At 37.8% G+C, this 21881-nt stretch overlaps 1 protein-coding gene and 1 long non-coding RNA gene across 3 annotated transcripts in view; both read left to right on the top strand.

Annotated features, from left to right (window-relative positions):
• The window catches only part of LOC122668938 (stomatal closure-related actin-binding protein 1-like), a 44589-nt gene that overhangs the window by 22308 nt on the left and 400 nt on the right, over positions 1–21881 (top strand). The window contains exons 7-12 of the mRNA XM_043865528.1: positions 802–885; positions 8950–9130; positions 14932–15048; positions 15839–15897; positions 20656–20790; positions 21716–21865. Of these exons, the coding sequence (XP_043721463.1) occupies positions 802–885; positions 8950–9130; positions 14932–15048; positions 15839–15897; positions 20656–20790; positions 21716–21865 (726 nt within the window). The remainder of the gene's footprint in view (positions 1–801; positions 886–8949; positions 9131–14931; positions 15049–15838; positions 15898–20655; positions 20791–21715; positions 21866–21881) is intronic.
• Positions 1192–8297, top strand: LOC122668943. Of its 2 annotated transcripts, none has more exons than XR_006333936.1 (3): positions 1192–1212; positions 1295–1304; positions 8152–8297. It is a non-coding gene; the product is annotated as an uncharacterized LOC122668943 (long non-coding RNA). The 2 variants fall into 2 exon arrangements; XR_006333935.1 differs by lacking the exon at positions 1295–1304 and adding an exon at positions 6572–6580 and having other exon boundaries at positions 1197–1212; positions 8162–8297.

The raw sequence follows: 21881 nt of genomic DNA, 5'->3' as shown, positions 1-21881 counted from the left end.
ACCAAACCCCAACTCCCTGCCCCCAATGTTAGGCAAACTTGATCATTTGATCCCAGGTCTCCATTATCAACTGTTGAAGTCTTTACCACCTGGCCAAGGGTGGCTCCTCTATCCATACGTTTGTTGATTGAGTTTCCATTTATTTGTAAACTCTGAGCTAGATATCTTTGCCTGATGCATTAACCATGGGAAAACTTATTTATAATATTTTAAACCTATCTCCTCATTGACTTTGACTAAAATTAGGAAACCAATTTGTGAAAACCATAGCCTTTTGGGAAGCTATTACTTTTATAAATCAGATCAAATTTTATTTTTAACTATATATATATTTTCTTGGATGTCCGCTCGACTTCCAGTTCAATTTTTGAAACTGCTGATTATTGAATAGGAATTGGTTTTTCAACAGTTTGAAAATCCAACAATAGATCCCATTGAAATTCCTAGTTAGAGAGCTCAAATCTTGTAAGCTTAATGTTTCTAAAAACTTCTCAAGGGGGAAGCCATGTTAGGATTTCATGCAACTTCCACGAGACTGATTTCTAAAAGGGTTCTTGTGATGTTTTGTGACTCATATCCATTGCTGTCATTTTCTTAATGAATATGCACTTAAGATAGCCCTTCTGAAGTATGGGTTGATGATACAGATTGATTATATCTGGTTTGGTATAATCTAAATTAAAATTTGTTTATCTATGTTTTGTACATATTCTTCTGGGTGTTGTGGGTGAATGAGTGTTACTATTTATTTATTTGTTTATATATATATTTTTGCTAATGATAACCATATATTTTCTTCAGGTGATGGACATGGAATCTGAACTTCAAGTGTTAAGGATTCAACTTGCAGAGAAGTCGTCGTATTCTCTTCAGCTTCGAAAGGAGGTTGGTTCTGCTTTCTAAACATTTTCTGTCATTTCCAATGGAGCATGGAACTTGCATCTTTTGTTCTCATGACTCAGCCTTCCCCCTTCCTTCACATGCAATTTTATCTGTTAGTAATTTGGTATGTACCTGTTACTTTATAAAGTTTTGTTTTTTCTTGAAGCATTTCTCAAAATGCTCTACTGTCAAGTCCGGTTAATTTTCTTTCGGCCAGTATGGTCAAGTTTTGGCTCAGATGGCCTGTTTTGGTTATTTTGGTGAAGACTTCTACTGGCAGTAAGTAACCCTCCATTTGTTTCTTGTTGGTGAATGGAGAGAGAGAGAGAGGTGGTATGGATGGGAGGGTGGACGTGGTGTCCATTTAAGTGTCTCCACTTTGGTAGTGCTTCTGTAGGGAGCTTTTATCTAGCGAGAGAGATGTGGTGCCCCAGGGATCTTTAGGGGTGCTATTGTAGAGAACCCATATCTGAAGTTCTCTTTGGTATAGTTAATTGACCACCTTAATTATTACATTCTTTGACGATGTGATGTACCAAAAAGTTTACCAGACTTTCGGTTTAGATTTTCTTTGGGTGTGAACTGTGAACTTTTGGTTTTCATTTAGATACTTCTTGATTATGTTGCGGAAGGAAACGAGAGCCGGCCATTGAAATGGATTTTAGAACTAAACTTTCAAACTTTAGAGGCTTCGGTTCGTGTTCAGCATTGATTTGGATTGACCTATGGGCGGGGACTCTTTTTAGTGCCCTTTTAATTGGACGGTTGATCGGAGTTATAGGTTCAGTAACATATATTGACAGTTGAGACAACAAAGTAAGTTTAAGATATCCCTTCCCTGCTGTTGACAACCTCACTCTCTCACATGTTACTATGAATATGAAAAATTGCTTCAGAAGTAGAGGGAAACATGATATATGGAATTGACAAAGGTGCAAAATTCCCAGCTTGATTTCATCATCCTTATCACCTCATTTTTCAAGTGAAGCAACCCTTACTCCTTCTCTCTGTCCCACCTAGCCATGGACAAAACAAGTGTCATTGCTGGAACAGCTGAACAACAGAGGAAAAAAAAATGAAATTCTTTTTCTTTGCCATTTATTTTGTTAAATCCATTTGAGACCTTTAATTACATTAAAGGCCACCACATGTAAGATAATCCAACACAAAAATCACTCTTTGGTTTGTTCCACATGTAAGAGAGTACAATCTAGAAATCACTCTCTGGTTTTGTTTTTAATGTTTTTAACACTTCCTGTACTTGAAATATTCTGAACTTTCACAGGTCTAAACATAGTAATTTTTTATGACACTGGATTCGTTGAAGTTGTTGAGCTGACCATGGTGGGGGTGGGTAGGTAGGATGAACCCTAGGTTCAGGCTAAATACCCCTCTGACAGGATCCAAAGTCACCCAAAACCGAAAAGTCAACAAAAGTCAACCTTCTCAGATGAAGGTCAAACCAGGGTTTTAAGTATCACTATATCAGTAGGTATTGTATCGTATCAGTATCGGTGGGTTTTGATACAATACTTACCGATACGATACTTAATTTTCAAAAAATCTTTGTATCGACTGATACAGTTAAGAAACACTTGATACGCCTACTTTAAACTTGCAAAACAGAAACTGTGAGTGAGATACAAAATTGAGAGCAGCCGAAGGCTTTTTCCTCTTCGATATGAGTTGGAGAAAATCATATAACATAAAAAACAACCCTAATCTTCACCATTTTAACAAGTTTTGGGGACTTAAGTGCTCAAAACAGTTTTTCTTATTCCCCTCCTCCCCCCGGTTTTATGCATCACTAGATTAGGTAAAAACGACTCAAATCATTGCATCATTCCGGTGTTTTATGCTTCAAAACTGTATTTTAAATGTATCATAAGCACATCCATGCATTTCTTGACTATTTTCATTTGTATCTTTAGCATATATTGCGTCTCTCCGATACGATATGATACGATACATCTCTTAAAATCACCCCTCCGATACAGTACTCAATACTGATACTTAAAATCCTTGTGTCAAACTATAGCAATCCCTTACAAATTGTTAATTATATGTACCTATTAGAGTTAGGTTTAGTCATTAGTTGAGTTGTTAGTTACTTATAGGTTTTATTTCTATTACAAATAGGAATCCTTCCTTGTATTCAATCTAATATAAACTAAGGCTTTTTTTTGGGGGGGGGGGGTGGGGGTGGTGGCACTGCTATTATCTAACTCTTCTTCTCTAGGCAGTCCCCCTTTCCATCTTATCTTCTCTTTTTCTTATTCTTTGGTTCTGGTTTCTTAATATCTTAAATTGTCACATGGTATCAGAGCGATGAAGAAGAAGAAAAAAAAATCTGCTATTGAGAAGAAGGAAAGTCTCTTCAAGTCCGGAAAAAAAGAGGGGTTTTTCTTATCTGGTCCAAAGGAGTTTCTGTTGTTCAATCGTACGTGTTACCGCTGATCGATTAATCATCGTTTGATGTTATTGCTGCTGCTATCGTGATTCTTTGTTCTTCGTGTTCTTCGATGATTCTGGTATTGTTTGCTGCCACTGCAAACCACTGAATTATTCAGCTTTATGAATTGAATGGAGAGGTCGAAGTTGGCAGCCCCAAAGGGATTTGCGTTTGCTGTTGCTAAATACCCCGCTGATTGATGTTTCGATCAAGAAGACGAAGATTTATATATTGTTGTGCTGCTGATTCAATTCACTGGTTCACGCTGGAGCTAAGGGTTTCTCCATCTTGATTGGTATTTGATTTGCTTTGCTGCTAACGATTGCTTTGATTTTGTTCTCGATTTGCTGCTCCTCCTTTTCATTACATGATAGATATACAAGTTCATTAGCTGCTGCCCTTTGCCCTTGCTGTTGAGTGATTATGTGGGGTTTCGGTCTGCTGCAAAGGTTCTTCTCGATCTACTAATTTACTGAGAACTAAGAAGAGATCTAGGATTGGTTATCGCCTCGATTTCCCCTTTGGTTAACACCTATCTTCTTCCCTGATTTTCGCTGTTGATTCTGGTTCGGAAGAAGACTTGACGTTACTTACTCCTCCTCCTTCAAGTCGTTTTTTTATTTAATGCCTTTTTGTTGATTTCCTAAAATACCCCCTCCTTATTCTCTTATCCCTTTATGTCTATATATTATCGTACTTTCCATGTTTACCCTCTCACCTTTAATTGTGCTTATAATCGGTAGCCTTTAGTTTCATATTTGTCCCTTTTCTTTAATTTTAACTCCTCTGTCCTTTCTTCTTTGTCTTCTCAAGTGAACCTTTGAAATTCTGATTTATTACAATTTTGCCACTCTCTTGTACCTTTGATATATGGGAAATTTACACATACCACCCCTGAGGTTTGGCGAAAGGATATTTTCACACCCCAGTTTTGGAAAATTCTGCGTACCCCCCTGAGGTTTGCAAATGGTAACAAATAAGCCCATTCTGTCAGTTCATGACTAACACTGTTAAAAATTAGACTTGAACTGATGGAATTGCCCTTACAAGAAAAAAAAAATGAAAAAAGAAAAAACACCTGCAACTCATCTTCCCGAATTGATTTGGGGAAGATAAGTTGCAGGTATCCTTGTAGGGAACACCATGGAACCGATCCTGATTCACTCTCTTTCCTTTCCCTCGATAACTCTCAACCCCCTGATCATCAGGATCTTCTCTTTTTTTTTTGTTGCTTCGTTAAAGCTTTAGACAAATGGAATTGGATGATGACGGTTGCCTACCTGCCTCACTTTTTCGATGAACACTCTTTTGATTTTTCTCCGCCCTTTATTTTTTTTTTCATTTTCTTTTTTGACAAGTGAAAGTATGAAGGAACGTCTCTCTCAATCAATTGCAAATTGCAATCGTAAAACATATGGCTCTTACACTGCAACTTCTGTAGTTTTTCACTCCTAAACACCGCCTACAATTGCCTTGTCTTTCTCAAAGCTTGTCGGAATTCAGAAATGGAGTGCGTGGACAATAAATAAAGAAAGGGATAAAAGACAAAAAGCGAAAGAATCATAGATTTTTTATGTTCAGATTCCTCTGCAAAATACTTATCCATGTCATATTACTTCCTATAGTGGGAAAATCTCCTAAATTTCAATTATTTTGCTCACGAATTTCAGTTTCCTTGATGAAATCCACTTATTGAGTACAAGGTTTGATCCGTTTTAGGGTTTTGGATTAGAGATTTGAAAGGTTTCTGTATCGTTCTAGAGCTTTTGCTTTATCTTCTCAATTCAAGGTTCGCTATTCGCTTCTGTTTAAACTTAATTAATGGCGGCCGCGGCCGAAAACCCTAGAAGTGCAGCCTCCATTGGTCCCTCGAAACACTCGCAGAACAGCAACTCAAAAATTCCCTCTATTCAGAGACCACAACTGTTCTCTTCATATCATGACAACGCAAATATCTCTCCGAGTGTGAAGATTTTCTTTGAAATCATCTCTAAAGTCCCTGTTCCTGAACTTGAAGTTGCGTTATCACGCATTGGAATTCCTCCGTTGCCAGAGCACGTTGAAGAGGTATTGCAGTTCTGTTATGGGTCTCGTGCAGCTACTATGAAGTTTTTTAGATGGGAAAGCAAATGGAAGAGGGAAAGGAAAGAGAGTGAATCAGGATCGGTTCCATGGTGTTCCCTACAAGGATACCTGCAACTCGTCTTCCCCAAAATCGATTGGGGAAGATGAGTTGCAGGTGTTTTTTCTTCTTTTTTTTTTTTTTTTTCTCTTGTAAGGGCAATTCCGTCAGTTCAAGTCTAATTTTTAACAGTGTTAGTCATGAACTGATGGAATGGGCTTATTTGTTACCGTTTGCAAACCTCAGGGGGGTACGCAGATTTTTTCAAAACTGAGGGGTGAAAATATCCTTTCGCCAAACCTCAGGGGTGGTATGTGTAAATTTCCCTTGATATATTTATAGAAATGACATTATTTACCCGATTGCACCTTGTTACCTACCAAGTACCACTTGGCCGTTCTGGTTAATAACAATTCTGCCATTACCCTTGCTATTGCTTATTGTGTACTTGGGTGGGTCCACACCGAACGCAATTGGGTATTTTATTCTGGTTTCCGCATTACTTGGGGATTGCATGAATTAATTACAGAATTGCCATTGGGTTTATATGTTTACCATATTATTATTTGCTGGGCCTCAATCATATCGATTTGGAATTCCAAATTTTTAAGATTGGCACTTGAAGTGGCCCATTACAATGAAAACACATGGGATAAAAGGCCCAACACATTCATAACCCAACCCAAAGCTTACTTCCAATAAAATAAGCCCCTTAGGCATAGTTCTTAATCTCTGTTTCGATAGAAACTGACACGAAACCTTGAGTCGATACTAACTTGTACCAAGTTTTGACCAGTTTCGACCATAGTTAGCAAAAATGGGAATGTAAAAAAAAAAAAAATGGAGTCTTACAGTACAGGTTTTAAATGGTAAAAAATTGCAAATAGACAGTCAAATAAAACAGAGAACGGTAAAAAACGGAAAACGGACGGTTATATTTCAAAACAACGGAACCAAAAAAGCGACACTATTCTCATATAAATTGAGGAAATTTTTATTTGAAATACATGCTTCTGATTCCGGTGTCCATGCATTGACTTTGAGTAGAAGGTGATATCATGAAAAATATAGCCCTTCGAGTCATCTTTACGTCGGTGAAAGAATCAGGGGGAAAGAGAGATATGGTCAGTTAAGCAAGTCATTGTTCAACAAGTCTAAGGTCTTAAAAAAAGGCCAAAAAAAAAGGGGAATGTGTTTTAAATGCGTTTAAAACTGGAATGCTTGCCATTTGCTTTTGTTTTTTAGCGTATATTTTGGAAACATACGGCAAAACTTGTTTAAAACGGTTAAAAAGGGAACACGTCCGTTTTAAACGCGTTTTTGCTAACATTTCGGTAGTTTCGACCAGTTTTGACAAAAATAAAAACCAAGTTTTGACCAATTTTGACTAGTTTCGATCAACCCAGTTATCGGTGGTTTCGACCAATTTTGACTGGTTTTAACCAGTTTTGACTAGCCCATGACATGTCGAGTTTTGCCCAGAGAATACCAGGTTTCGGTCAAAACCTGGGAAATCTCGGTTTTGGTTAGGGTCGAAGCCGGCCTCGAAACTGAGATTTAGAACTTTGCCTTTAGGTAACTCTTCTGCATCAGACCCGCTTATATGAATCAGATCTCTGTTACTGAGTTAGCTTGTAAATGCTTGTTTGAGTTAGCTTTTAAATGCTTATTTTCATGAAGAAGTCTGTTTAGACTTGGACCCTATATATACCTGGTAAATGCTTATTTTGAGTTAGCTTGTAAATGCTTATTTTCATAAAGAAGTCTGTTAAGACTTAAGAGTTAAGACCCTATATATACCTGGATGTGCTCATCTATGTTCTGTAAACCACGGGGAATAATGCTTGCTCTCCACACTTAGGGTCTTTGCCTATGTGGTGCTGGAGATTGTTGGGTGTTAGTCATTTATTTTTCAGGTCTGATATTTACACAATTGTTGTGCTGCCTACTCTATGGTTGTGGATGAGATATTTCATTGTTTTGTCTGACCCTCTTCCTCATCTATCTTGTTCTACAAACTAGGCAGCTCTGGATTGTTATTAGTCTGTTATTTTTCCATCCCTGCTCCATTAGGTTTAAAAATCTCACTATCTGTTCGAAAGATAAGTTACCTTCTGTTATGCTGTTCCTTACATGTCATGAGCATGGAAGAAGAACTCAGTTGAAACCAGTCGAAACCACCGAGATATCTCGGTTTTGCAGGTTTCCGAGACGAGATAGAGGGGGATTTTAAAAGGCCTATATAATACCTCATCTCGACTTGGTTTCAATGGTTTCGACTGGCACAGCTCGTTTCCCCCAGATTTTTGCAATTCTTCATCAAAGTTGGACCAATCTTGCATCTAAAAGCTTGGATTTGCATCCTGGAGTGCTGTTTGAACCAGAAAAAGAATTCCTTATGCATGTGAGGGGAAAAAAAGACATTGGACTGGTAGATGATTGAAATATATTGTTAATATGATGAACCCATGAACTAAATTTGTGAAATTATAGATCAGAGTCTTAATTTGCACCAGAAAAGCTTGTAAACGAATTGAAAAACCTTCTCATTTGTTGACTAAGCTAGATAGGCACGTGGGTAGGCTAAATGAGGTGATATATAGAGAGTGAAAGAGATCAACTCCAAGTGTAAGTGCTTGTGCGTGTGAGTGAGTGAGTGAGTGAGTGAGAGACATAGAGAAATGCTGCGGAATAGGAGAGATAAGATGGGTGATGGGTCGACTAAGTAGTTTTAGAAAGGGTTCATGGACTGAAGAAGAAGATAAGTTGCTGAGAAGATGTGTAGAGATGTATGGAGAAGGCAACTGGAGGCATATCCCTTCAAGGGCAGGCCAGAACTACTCTTCAGTGGTACGCAGTTCGTGGATTAGACCCACCAAGAAACTCCGCATGGAATTGTGAAAGAAAGAGCTTAATGTTTTATTTGGATGATATGTATTATTCAAGGTTCTTGTACTTTATATGTGAACTAAGTATTTATAATACCAGTTTAGTGTCTGAATCAACGTACATTAGTAAACTTGGGTCAATAACCACAAGTACCAATTTGAGTGGTTTTTTTTGTGAAAATAACTCATGCATTGTCTTTACAATGTCAAAAATAGGTTGTATGCAAAAAATTAGACATAAAAATCATTTTTGGGCACTGAAAGTCTGAAACCAAGGTTTTCCCATGAATGGGAAAAAATACCAGGTTTCGACATGGTTTCGGTTGGTTTCGACCAAAACTCAGTTTCAGCCAGGTCGAAACCTGAGTTCTTGATCCTTGGTCATGAGAACAAAATTGTCCAATTATGATTATTTGTTTCCAGTTTTCCTTATTTTTTCTTTTTACAAGTTCAATTGAACGAGTATCTTTGATGATTATCACATACAGTTCTGCTTGAGTTTCAACTATATTTTGTTCATCTATTACAATATGACAATCAGATATGGTATCATGTTGCTTTTGTGATTAATTTCTTCCATTTTCTCTTTTCTGTAACCTTTCCAGGTGGAAATGAGCAAGAAGATTGTGGCAGGCAGGTCCAATTTATTTGAATTAGATGGTTCTGAAACTTTAGGTTCATGTTTACGGATCATTCCTTGCATGGATAAAGCTCCTGATCTTTCTAAATGCTCTATTCAATGGTATCGTGTATCCACGGATGGAAGCAAAAAAGAACTTATTTCTGGTATGAATGACTTTAATTAATCCTTCATATAATTCCATGATGCTTAAGTTGGAGGTTTTGCGTGATCTTTTGATTCATAAAAAAAATGCATACCCAGTGCGCGAGGCTCCCGCCACTGCGGGGTCTGGGGAGGGTCATAATGTACGCGGCCTTACCCCCGCTTCGCAGAGAGGCTGTTTCAATGGAGCAACATTACCGTTGCACCGAGATCCTCCCTCTATCATTTGATTCATAAAATTGTATATGTATTTTGTTTTGTAGTCTACATGTTTTAGTGTAATTTTCCCTCTTAAGTTTTAATGCATTTTTTATCGTCTAGTTTTGGTTGTTTTTCATTGTTTCAAATTCTTGGATCTACCATTCAACAAACATTGTGCAGTTGGGAGTTTGCCTTCTGTTCATCTTTTAAAGAAATATTCTTTCTGTAATGAAAATCTCTGGAATTAGGGTTTCTGGCATTTGATTTATCCCTTACCTTATAAAAGTGAAGTGTTCCTAATGATTTGTGGTTGGTGGTTGTCCACATTAGTGGCTTCTCTTTATCTAAGTATTTGTATTTCTATTACTAGACTTTAATCAATATTACAGTTCAAATTCTTAGATCGTTAATATTGTTTATTTCCGTTTCATTTTGTGTCAATTCACCATCTCTTCATAAAAAACTTTTCAAGTTGAGTTCTGGAGACCTACCGACGTCTAGATGCTTCACATCATTGCATGTGTATAGGCTGATGATTGTTCGACATGATGCGGTAGACAAATGGATAACATTGGAATTGCTGTGGGAAATGGAAGCAACTGCAGTTTTTGGTTAGAAAAGTGGTGTCTGGATTTTCCCCTCTTGGAAGTCTTTACTGATATCTATCATCTATGTTTTTGCCAATGCTTCTGTAGCCGTCTATATTCTGGCAGGGTTGAACAGAATTTGGTGTCCCAAATTGGAAGAGATATTAATGCTTGGGAGCTTCGGTAGCTCTCACAATTATCTTCTGTGTTATAAGGAAAGGGAATAAAAGGGAAGGCTGAAGACAGAAGAGTATGGAGAACAAATAATTCTGGCCAAATTACAATTGAAGTCTCAGTTTGAAGTTCCAATAGGGGCTACTTCAGTTCCCAGTGGATATAGTATGGATGAAATGAGTTTCCACCAAAATAGAATTCTAAATCTAAAATGCAGCCAAGTACAGTATTCTCTTCTGCAATTACCTCATTTCTAGAGGCTTCAGCTTGCCAAATGTCTTGTCCATCTTGTCTGCCTAAGAGCTACAGAATTTGTCTCTTGTTCTTCATTCACCTGTTAAATCTGGTCCTACTTTTTTGAGGATATAGGAATTAACTGGATTATGCCTCTTCAGTTGTCGGACTTAATGTGGATCTGCAAAGGAATCATTTTTCATGAGCAGGCTCTAAGCCATGGAAGATGTTCTTTTCAGCCAATTAATGAAACGTCTGAGGTGAAACTGTAGAGCTTTTGACCGACTCAATGAACCATGTTTTTCAGTTAGCTCTAAGGGTAAACCAGGCCAGTTTTTCTGGTCCTCTTCATTCCACAGGGAATTCTTCAACTCGGTTTTTCCAGTCAGGATGCATTAGATAATAAATTTTTTTTTTCTGTTAAAGGCCTCTTCCTTCAGGAAAATTCATTTTTTGATTATCAGTAAATTTTTTTGATGAACCAAGAAAACTTTGGAGTAAATATGGATGGTGTAATTTTTATGGGAAACAAATAACAGTTGTACGAGTCACTATATTACTTTCCTTATCTAAATTCCAAAAGCACCCTCAGTGATCACAGAATAGGTTTGCCCTAATAGCCAGGGATGTGGTGTACTTATCTTCCAAACTAGAACATATCATTTATTAAAGCAGTGAAATTAGAGATGAGTGTACGTCAGATGTAAGCTCTTTAAGAAACAACTAATAAAGAAAAAATTGAAGATAGGCATCGAACCAACAACCAGCCTCATTCTGGTTTTGATTGGTCACACCATGGTCTAAAAAAATGAACAAATGAAATTTAAAATTTTAAAAAAATTCAGAAAAATGAAGAATAGGAGGAAAAAATGGGGAATTGTCAAAAATCAGCTGCTCTAATCAGTATGGTGGTGGGTGCTTCTCTCTTCTTCGAGTTGTTTGTGGTTTCTATCGTCAATAGGCACACACCTTAGCATTCAACTTTTTACCTATAAAAAAAGGAGCAAATTACTCGGACCTCCCCTGACCTTTCTTTGCTTCACTTGCTTTCCGGATCCGGCGAGTGTGTAGCGTATCGTTTCCTTTCAGTCGAGTGGGCCTTACTTTTTGCTTGCTTGGCTCCCTGACCGCTTGCTTTCATGTACATCTTCTTCTCTCCTGGCTTGTAGAGTTGTGTTTCCGTCCGCCTCCGGCGTTTCTTCCCTTCCGCTGAGCTGGGTTCCACTCTGTAGGAAATGCATAGGAAGTCCACGCAGCAAACCGAGGCCCTGCGCTTGGCCTGGCCCGGTTGCCCTACGCTACTGGCGCTTCAAAAGGCGAAACTCTCGTCGTAGATTGGCGACCTAAGGGGCGGACACTTTTTGTTATCTAAAGGCGAAGAAGCGAAGAGGCCAGCGAAGAAAATGAAAGTGCGCGCTAGCGCACTCCGGCTTTCTTCGCATGCTCCGGGCTCCGACTCTGCGAACCAAGGCTTTCTTCGCATGCTTAGAAACAGCCTCTCCTGCTAAGCAGGGGGTAAGGCTGAGTACATTTGCCCCTCCCAGACCCTGTAGTAGCGGGCATGGAACTACATCTCGGTTTCTTGCGAAACCGAGATGAGATGGTCATCGACTTTAAAAAGTCCCATGTTTCGACCCAACTCAACCAGCTTCGACATGTTTCGACCATATTTCGTTAGTTTCGACCGGAGCACCTATATAAGTGTTACTTATCCCCATCGAAACTTGAGGAAACCTGGTTGGAAACCAAGACAATCACTTATTTATGCCAGAAACTAGGACAAACACTTATTTATGCCAAATATCATTTAAGTAAATAATTTACTTTAAATTTTATTCATAAATAAGCAAATACCTCCTATTTGAATCCAATAAAAATAGTTAAAAAATCAAATTCCAAAAGAATAAAAAGTCAACCCCTCAGTTCAAGAACAAAAACTGGATTTTCGGTGGTAAGTGAAATTTTTAACTTTCTAATGCTGGGGTTCGTCTCAAATGTAAAAATTTCATAATTCCTAATATGTTAAAACATTGCTAAAAACCAAAAGTGTGGTAAAATATTCATTTGTTTTGATGTCTAAAAAAAAATTTATTTAAACATCATTTGCGCACACCAAATTAAGTTTGATCGTAACATAACTCCTTCAATATAAATCAGATTTAAGAAATCTTGGATTTTTTGGAAAGCTTTGTTTGTAACTTGGAATAGCGGTCTATTGAAGGTCCTTGAATTGCTTGCTGGAGCCTGAAATAGTTCAGCTGCCTAATAGGAATTGACCCTTTTATAGAAGATGACAATCTGGACACGTACATCAATAATTTCCTTGTCGGAAAGTATGTATTCTGAAGTTTCATAATTTTGATTCATCGTATATAGAGTACTAAGAATAGTAGCCCGGAAGACTACATTACTCATCAAGACACCACACGCCATAGGTACATACGAAAAGGTTAGGGTGTCTGAAGTTAAAGAAGCCTTAAGAAAGATGAAAGTAGGCGAGGCTCCCGGATCAGACGGGGTCCCAATAGAAGTGTGGAAGAGCTTAGAGTTATGTGTTTTATCTTGGTTAACTAATCTGTTTAACAAGATTATGATCACAAAGAAAAATGCCAGATGAATGGAGGAGAAGCATTGTGGTTCCGATCTACAAGAATAAAGGTGACATTCAGAGTTACAATAACTATAGAGGCATGAAACTAATGAGTCATACTATGAAATTGTGGAGAGGGTTATTAAAGCCCACCTAAGAAGAGAAACTACTATCTCAGATAACCAATTTGGTTTTGTGCCAAGTAGATGCACAACATAAGCTATTTACCTACTCAGGAGGCTCATGGAAAGATTTAGAGTTTGCAAGAAGGATCTCCATATGGTATTTATTGACTTAGAAAAAGCCTATGGCAGAGTCCCTAAATAGTTAATTTAGCACGTATTAGAGAAGAGAAGGGTGTCGATTAAGTATGTAAAAATTATAAAAGTGGGAGATCAAGGTAGTGAATTCCCTATTACATTTGGGCTACATTAAGGATCAGCTTTAAGCTTTTATCTGTTTGCGCTTATCATATGGATGATTTAACTAGGAACATCCAAGATGATGTGTCTTTGTGTGTGCTTTTTGCTAATGATATTGTTCTGGTGGATGAGACAAAAGTAGGGATTAATGCTAAGTTGGAGTTATGGAGATCAACCTTGGAATCAAGAAGATTTAAGAAAAGTAGGACGAGACAGAGTATATCATGTGTAACATTAGTTACACTAAGATGGATAACAAAGTGGTGAAGATTGAGGAGCGAGCGATACCGCAAAGTTATTATTTTAGATATCTGGGTCAATCATAAATAAAGGCGGCGATATAGAGGTTGATGTTGCTCATAAATTAAAGTGGGATGGATGAAGTGGAAAAGTGCGTTTGGAGTGTTGTGTGATCGACATATTCCTTTAAAGCGTAAAGAACTACTATAGAATACTTGTACGACCGGCTGTGATGTATGGGGCAGAATGCTGGGCAGTTAAGAAGTGTTGTATAGATAAACTAAGTGTAGCAGAGATGAGGATGTTAAGCTGGATGTGCGGCAAAACTAGGAAGGATAAAGTAAGGAATGAACATAATAGAGTTGATTTGGGAGTTGCACCAATACAATGATAAGCTCTGTGAAAGTCACTTTAGGTGGCATGGCCATGTTCAATGGAAGCCTTGGGATGCACCAGTGCAGGGGAGTGATTTGATAGATTGAAGAAACTAAAAGAGCTGGGGCAGACCTAAAATAGCCCTAGGATAAGTATGAGGAAAGACATGCATAGTTTAGACCTTGTCTCAAGTATGACCTCGAGTAGAGCTGACTGGAGGGCAAGGATTCATGTAGCGGACCCTATTTAGGTGGGATAATAATGCTGTGTTTCTGTTGATGTTGTTGTGTCCTTTTCTTTTTACTATTATTATTTTTAATATTTGCTTTGCAAGGATCCATGTTGCCGACCCCATTCAGTTGGGATAAGGCTGAGTTGTTGTTGTTGTATATAGAATACTAAGAAAAAGCATGGAAAGCTCAGTGGGTACTTTTAACCTTAATTTTTTTGGCCAATATTATTTATTGTTGTGGAACAAGGAAATGGGATGAGATTTAGGACATTCACTTGACAAATAGATAACAGAAATCTTACTAGGTACCATAGGACAATAGACAAGTTGGGCTGGACTATTGCATTCATAGGAGGCTGTAACTTTGTGGAAGTACGTGTGTGTGTGTTTTGGTGGGTTAGGAGGTTGAGTATGCATATAGCTCCAGTGTTGTATTATAGTTAGTACTCTCAATGCTATGTTTGTCTTTTTTACTTGAATATTATTGTCATCTATCTATTACTTGAGTCTTAAATCCTGATAGTCAGATCTGTTGTTTCTGTTTTCAGATTGAGATTCCTTCCACCAATTGGATGAATATGTTTCTGATCGTCTAGTATCATTGCCTACATCTATGCATTTTCCTCTTTTTCAGTGTGTCCTGTTATATTGTTTGTACCATATCAGGGGCCACAAATTTGGTTTATGTACTAGTTTGTCCAGTTATTCTCTACATCAATTGTCCTGTTCTAACTTTGTACTACATCAGGGGCCACAAAATTTGTTTATGCTCCAGAGCCTTTTGATGTTGGGAGAATCTTGCAGGCAGATATAGTTGCAGATGACCAGAGAGTCGCAGTGAGAACCATTGCCCTCATTGATCCTGGTTTGTTCTTCCCCCCCCCCCTCTCTCTCTCTCAATCCCAGATAAATCTGGGTGAGTAGGTGATTAAGGTCTTTTGTTCCTTATATGGCTGTCCAAAAGGGGGATCTGTGTTTGCTACTTTCTGCAGTAAAATTGACTGAAAGCACATCACATATGACAAATAAGATCCTCTCTTTTATCCTTTTAGTCAGAAAAAATCTCAAAATTTGACTCATGATATTACAAGGGAAAGTCCAGGTGAGTTTGGACTAACAAACATATGACATATGTGGCGTGCACACACACACATGCACACCCTAGCGAGAAATCCTTGCCTCATGTCCAGTATATTGAGCCATGTGGGTGGTTGATCTGACCAAACTGATTAATAAATATGGACTCACTGGAATTGCCATATAGCCGATTTCATGGCTGAGTGGCTGACCTGATCCGTTCAGCACTCCATGTATTGACTCTTTCCCTTGTATTTGGAAAAAGTTGGTTATTTGGCAGAAGTTAAACCAACTAGTCCAAATTGAACTTTCTAATAATTTTTAGAGGGTTCTTATAACTACCTTGCAAGGTATAGTCAAGCTTAAATTTACTAGGTGATGGTGTTGTTGGTAGCATGTGCATATAGTTTGAGCAGAATCTGATTTAACTGGGCTTGTCAAAGAAGTCTTACCTAATTGTGTAGTTTGCACAAGTCTTTTAAACTTCACTACATTTTCGGTGCATAATGCATTTCTGTTATTTTGCTATGAAAATTAGATAAAGAAAGCTTATCCTCTTATCCATTAATTTTTAACAGCTCCAGGATTGGGAAGCTATGTGGAGGCACTTGTTAGGAAACCTGAGACAGAGTTCAATGTATGTTATCATTTCATTTCTAATATTCAGCCTATTTTTTTCCTAGTCACATTAAGCAGTTGTTATTGATTAGTCTGGTAATAATATTATTTTTATATTATCAGAAGGATCATTATATTATTTGTATATGTATAGAAGTATGTATAAAAAATCTTCGTGTGCACTCAGGCAGGTGAAATTTAAGAGTTCAATTGGGTGTCAAATTTACCGTATACATGGGCCAGTCCATGTGGTATAGAAAGCATAGTTATCGCGGCGTTATGGCGATCCAAGTCGGTGGAGGGGTGTCTGATCGATATATCGACACGTCGCCCGCCATGGTGATATACTTGTAATTTTCTTCTAAATTTGCTTTCACTTTTGAAGAACCTCACCTACTTATATGGGCTGTAATTTTACCAATGGCATGGTGCCACACCCTTCCCCCCTTTTACAGGTATTATAAAATTTCTACAACTTACTAAATGAAATGAATACAAGTAATAGTTAACCCAAAGGGGGTTACTCATATGGAAAAAACCGACACCTCTCAATTAAGAGGTCATGAATTCAACACTCCTTGGGGCCTACCTATAAAAAAACAATACATGTAATAGTTTTTAGAAGGCTGTAAAAACCATCAAGAAACCACAAATTTTAGATGTATACAGAAAATTAGGGTGTCTGAAGTAAAAAAAACTTTTAAAGAAAGATGAAAACAGGTAAAACAGTCTGTCCTAATGGTATTCTAGTAGAGGTATGGAAGAACTTAGGGATTAGCAGAATAACTTGCCTAATTAAGTTGTTTGATAAGATTATAAATGTGATGTGTCGTTGTGCCCACTTGGTGCCACATGTAGAGTCATGTATGTGCGGGCCTGCATGTGCGGGGGGGGTGTTGGTGATTATTGATAAACATTGTTGTGGCTCTTACTTAACAACTCGAGTTTTTGGGATAAACGGTTGTAACATGGTATCAGAACCAAGAGGTTGAGTGTTTGATCCCTGTTAAGTCCGAGGGGTTTGTGTTATGTGTTGTTGTTATTGGTGAAGCCTGATCTCAGTTTAATCCAGTTAAGTACTGTTCACTTTCCCCCAACAACGGCGGTCCCCAAATTTTTTTGGGAGACGTTTTTACTGGGGGTAATTTTTTACTTTCGGGAAATTCGTGTTTCTCTATATGTTTATGTCTTAAAACGTTATATATATGGTGTGATCTTGCAAGGAGGTGTGTGAGAGGGTTTGTACATAGCCCGTCTTGGGTGAACCCAGTAGAATCATTGTGTTCTCTGTGTGTCTGTGTGTGTGATTAATTTTCATTTTTCTTTTACTATCATTATTCTGCTGTGTTGTTAATTCCTAACAGTTGTGCCCCCTACACTTTGTTCCTCCTTGGTGTCACGTGCAGGCTCGTGTATGTGTGTGCCTGCACGTTACACCAAGGGTGCACAGAGCGTAGGGCCACAACAACACATAACACAAACCCCTCACACTTACCTAGGATCGAACACACGACCTTCTGGTTCTGATATCACGTTACAACTACTTATACCAAAAGCTTGAGCTATTAAGTAAGGACCACAACAATGTATACTGACAAACACCAACATCCCTTGTTGGGGGTACGATGTCTTGTATTCCGTTGCATGGGTTTGTGGGTTGATTCCGAAGGACCATTGAAAGCCTGTAGGCCCCAAGGGCTTTAGGGTTTCACCGAGGAAATTTTTAGGGTTATATGAATTTTTGTTAAATCTGTATCTATATAATGTGGCTATGAATTTGTAGTAAAAGTATGCTGTGAATCTGAGAAGTCGTGAGCATAGTTAAAAGATTTGCTGAAATCTCAGCAAAATTTCACTAGTTTCGACATGCCTGAAACGAAGCAATAGGTGATCGAAATTTCAATTTCAACCATTTCGGTTGAAATTTTCAGTCATTTTGGCCGTTTGTCCCCCGAAATGGCAGTTTACCTCTAGTATTTAGATGAGGCCATTTACAGGGCAGCTGTGGAGGAATACGAGCATTTCTTCTCTCACACTATGACATGGCATGCGTCTGTCATACAATTAGAGGAAAATGCACATAAGCTCCATCGGACCATGACTGGACTCAATCCAACATGTCATATACGCCAGCTCCATTGGACAAGAAGTGGACTCGACCCAACACGTCATAGTTCGTATTACAATATTGTATTGTTGGGAGACTTGGGACTTGAGTGTCTATGTTAACTTTACTTTATAATTTGTACTATTTCATAAATAATTAATCAATATTATGTTTCTTCATTCATGGTGCATAATTTACTTGTTTTACTTGCCTATTTTGTCTTCTAGTACTTAAAAAATGTGTAGAATTGGCAAAATTACATAAGGTGTATAATAGGGTTAGGCCAACCAAGGGAGCAAATCCAAAACACCACTTTGTTTAACTTTTTTTTTTTTGCAATATGATGGTTTACATATGGTTATATAAGCTAAAATAAGGTTTCCTTGAATTATTGGAGCCTAATATGGCCGTTTGACTACCGAAACAATCTGCAAAAAAATGCACTGTTTCGGTTATGTTTCGCTGAAATTTCGGTATTTCGCTTGTCTCGGTCTGACCAAAAGGGTTTTTACCGAAATGAGTTTTCGAACTATTGCCTTTAGGACAAGTGGCTGCAACCATATTCTCCATTACTCGTGAAGTAGTTCTCATTTCACCGTGGATGTAGGCAATCTTGCCGAACCACATAAATCTTTGCATTGTGTGATTGTTTGATTGCAATTTCCATTCGTTTTCTGAATCGTTTTATGTATTCGTCTCTACACCCCCCACATGCAGGCCCACACATACGACTCTGCACATGATACCAAGGGGCACAAAGTGTAGGGCTACAACTCAAGCTTTTAGGGGAAAAATTACTAGATGAATGGAGGAGATGGATTGTGATTCCTATTTATAAAAATAATGGAGATATTGAAAACTGTAATAAATGTGAAGGAATAAAACTTATGAGCCCTATTATGAAATTATAAGAGCAGAGTAATTGAAACCGCTTGAGACAACAAACTAATATTTTGGATACACAATTTGATTTTATGCCAGGAAGATCAAACATGGATGGAATTTATTTGCTCAGGAGACTAATGGAAAGATTTAGAGAATGCAAGCGGGATCTTCTTATCGTCTTCGTTGACTTAGAAAATCTTATGATAAAGTCCCTAGAGAGTTAATTTGGCAAGTGCTTGAGAAGAAAAATGCTTCAAGTAAATATGTGGACATAATAAAAAAATATGTATAATGTGTAGAGACTAGTGTCATAAATGTAGGGGGTAGGGCAGTGAATTCCCAATTACAATTGGATTGCATCAAGGTTCACATCTAAAACCCCATATTTGTTTCGCTAATCATAGGTGAGCTGATTAGAGACATTCAAGATAAGATCCTTTGGTGGGATGCTTTTTCCTGATGATTGTTTTCGTGGTGAATCAAAAGCAAGGATAAATGCAAAGTTGAAATTATGGAGATCAACCTTATAATCAAAAGGTTTCAAGTAGAACAAAAATATATTATGTGGTCTGCAACTTTAATAACAATAGGACTGAAAGTGAGGTGGTGAAAATTGATGATAGGGAGATATCGCAAAGTGAAAATTTTAGGTACCAAGGTTCAATTGTAAATAAAGAGAAATAGAGGATGAATTTGCACAAAGAATTAGAATAAGGTGGATGAAATGGAGGGTACATCAGGAGTGTTGTTTAATCAATGTATTTCTTTGAAACTAAGAAAAATTTTATAGGACAATTACACGATCAAAATTTATGTATGGGACTGAATGTTGAGCTGTAAAGAAACAATATATAAACAAACTTAATATAGCTGAAATGAGGATGTTGAGATAAATGATTGGTAAAACTAGAAAAAGATAAAATAAGGAATAAAAAAATTAAATCTAATTTTGGAGTAGCTTCGATGCATGATAAGTTGCGAGAAAGTCGCCTAAGGTGGCATGTACATGTGCAACAGAGGCCTTTAAATGCTTCAGTATGGAGGGGTGACTTAATTTAGATTGAAGGGGCTAAAAGAGCCAGGGTAGGCCTAAAATGGCTCTTGGAGAAGTGGTGAGGAAAGACGTGCATAAGTTTAGAACTAGAAAAAAGTATGGCTTTGAACAGAGCTGATTGGAGAAAAAGGATCTTTGTTGGTGACCCCATTTTGTTGGGATAAGTTTGAGTTGAGTTGAGCTGTATGATCTAACAAGTGTGCATCAAGAACAGAAGTTCTTGAGTTTGAAGGTCTCTTAAGGAGGAATTCTAGCAGTAGTGTTTCTGATATAAAAAATTATGGCTGCAACAAGGTAAATTTCAGCTTTGATTAATTCACCTTAGGGGGGTGAATGCTAATAAGTTCCCATATATAATGTCCTTTTCAGCCTATTTATGTTTCCTTCTTGAACCATTTTTTTTGTTGGCAAACATCTATCTCCCTTCCTTTTTTTTTTTTTGGGGGGGGGGGGGGGGAGAGCAGATGAGTGGTTTATTCTATATTATAGAGATGGAAAAAAAAAAAAACTCATTGCTCAAAACCTGCTGCTGTAGCATTATAGACTGAGGGTGATCCTTTTGTCGACGGGTGCTCCTATTACACTTGTAGTCTCTGAAGGATGAGAACCAACTATGTAGCATCTACATTGAGAATTCAAGTTGCAACTATGATTTGTAGAGCATGAAGAACACTGCTCATCATTTTTATGGCCTGTTTACGATTGTCCTTGTGTTTACAATGTTGCTTCAGGTAGTTGTGACCCAAATGAATGGAAATGATCATCCACCTCATTGCGTTCACGTATTTCATGTGGGAAGGATGAGGATCAAGCTTTGTAAAGGAAGGATTACAAAGGCCAAGGAGAATTACTCCACATCGATGCAGGTAAGTTGTCGGAATGTGAATCTCTCTTCAATAAAAGAAAACTACAGTCTAAGAACAGGAAATAAGTCTTCCTACAAATATATGGATCAGTTTATTTCCCCTCCTCTCAGTTGTCTGGTTGTCATGGGAAGTTCTTTTAATTCAAAACGAAGGAGAGAGATATATTGGGAAATTTGCATCTGAAGCTACAGGTCTGGAGCACTACATGTCTCCTTGAGATGAAAACAACCTTAGAAATTGCTGGGTGGCTTGGCCAGCAATCAGCATAATCAGGAGCTCTCAAAGTTAATCTTCAGAGAAAATGCTGAAAATTATCTGAATATGCCATTTTTGGCCTTGAAAATCTAATATGTAGGGCCTATTGAGTGGTTGGTCGTAATTCTCTGTGCATTAGACATGCTCTATGTGTTGCTCCATAACAGTGTATAAATCATGTGGCTCCAATTCTGTGATGCTCCCTTAATCTATTCTATTGGTTTAGCTGTTCAGTGAAACTTAATTCTTTTTTTTTTTTCCTGTGGTTTTCGAGTATTGGCTCCAATTCTGAGATTCTCCCTGTTATCTATCCTACTGGTTTAGCTGTTCAGTGAAACTAATCTTTTGTTTCCCCTGGTTTTGATGGGTATGAAATATTCATGGAACATCCCCACTGCCTGGTTGACATAGTTTTGAAACTGATTTTGCTAAAGAAATAGATTTAACTGTGTCTGTGACATATGCTTATTGTGTTGGAACCATTCCAACACTGGCAATTGAAACACAAGACATATATATTTTAAAATTTGTTTTAGAACCTTGTTTTATATATCTATGCTCAACTGCAATCCACCCTCTGGTGAAGACTTAAATTAGGAGGCACAACTCATTCAGTTTGATACCCAGTTCATTTCTGAAAACTGTTTCTTTTACTTATTTGTCTTCTCAGCTATGTGGAGTCAGAGGGGGTGGTAATGCTGCATCTCAGGCATTGTTCTGGCAAGCAAAGAAGGGGATTTCCTTTGTATTGGCCTTTGAATCACAGCGAGAAAGGAATGCAGCCATTATGCTGGCCAGGAGATTTGCTTTTGATTGTAATGTAAGTTTCAGTTGGT

The sequence above is a fragment of the Telopea speciosissima genome, chromosome 7 (genome assembly GCF_018873765.1).
Source record: "Telopea speciosissima isolate NSW1024214 ecotype Mountain lineage chromosome 7, Tspe_v1, whole genome shotgun sequence".
Lineage (NCBI taxonomy): Eukaryota > Viridiplantae > Streptophyta > Magnoliopsida > Proteales > Proteaceae > Telopea > Telopea speciosissima.
The sequence above is the reverse complement of the archived record's forward strand: the minus strand, read 5'-3'. Positions and strand labels throughout refer to the sequence as shown.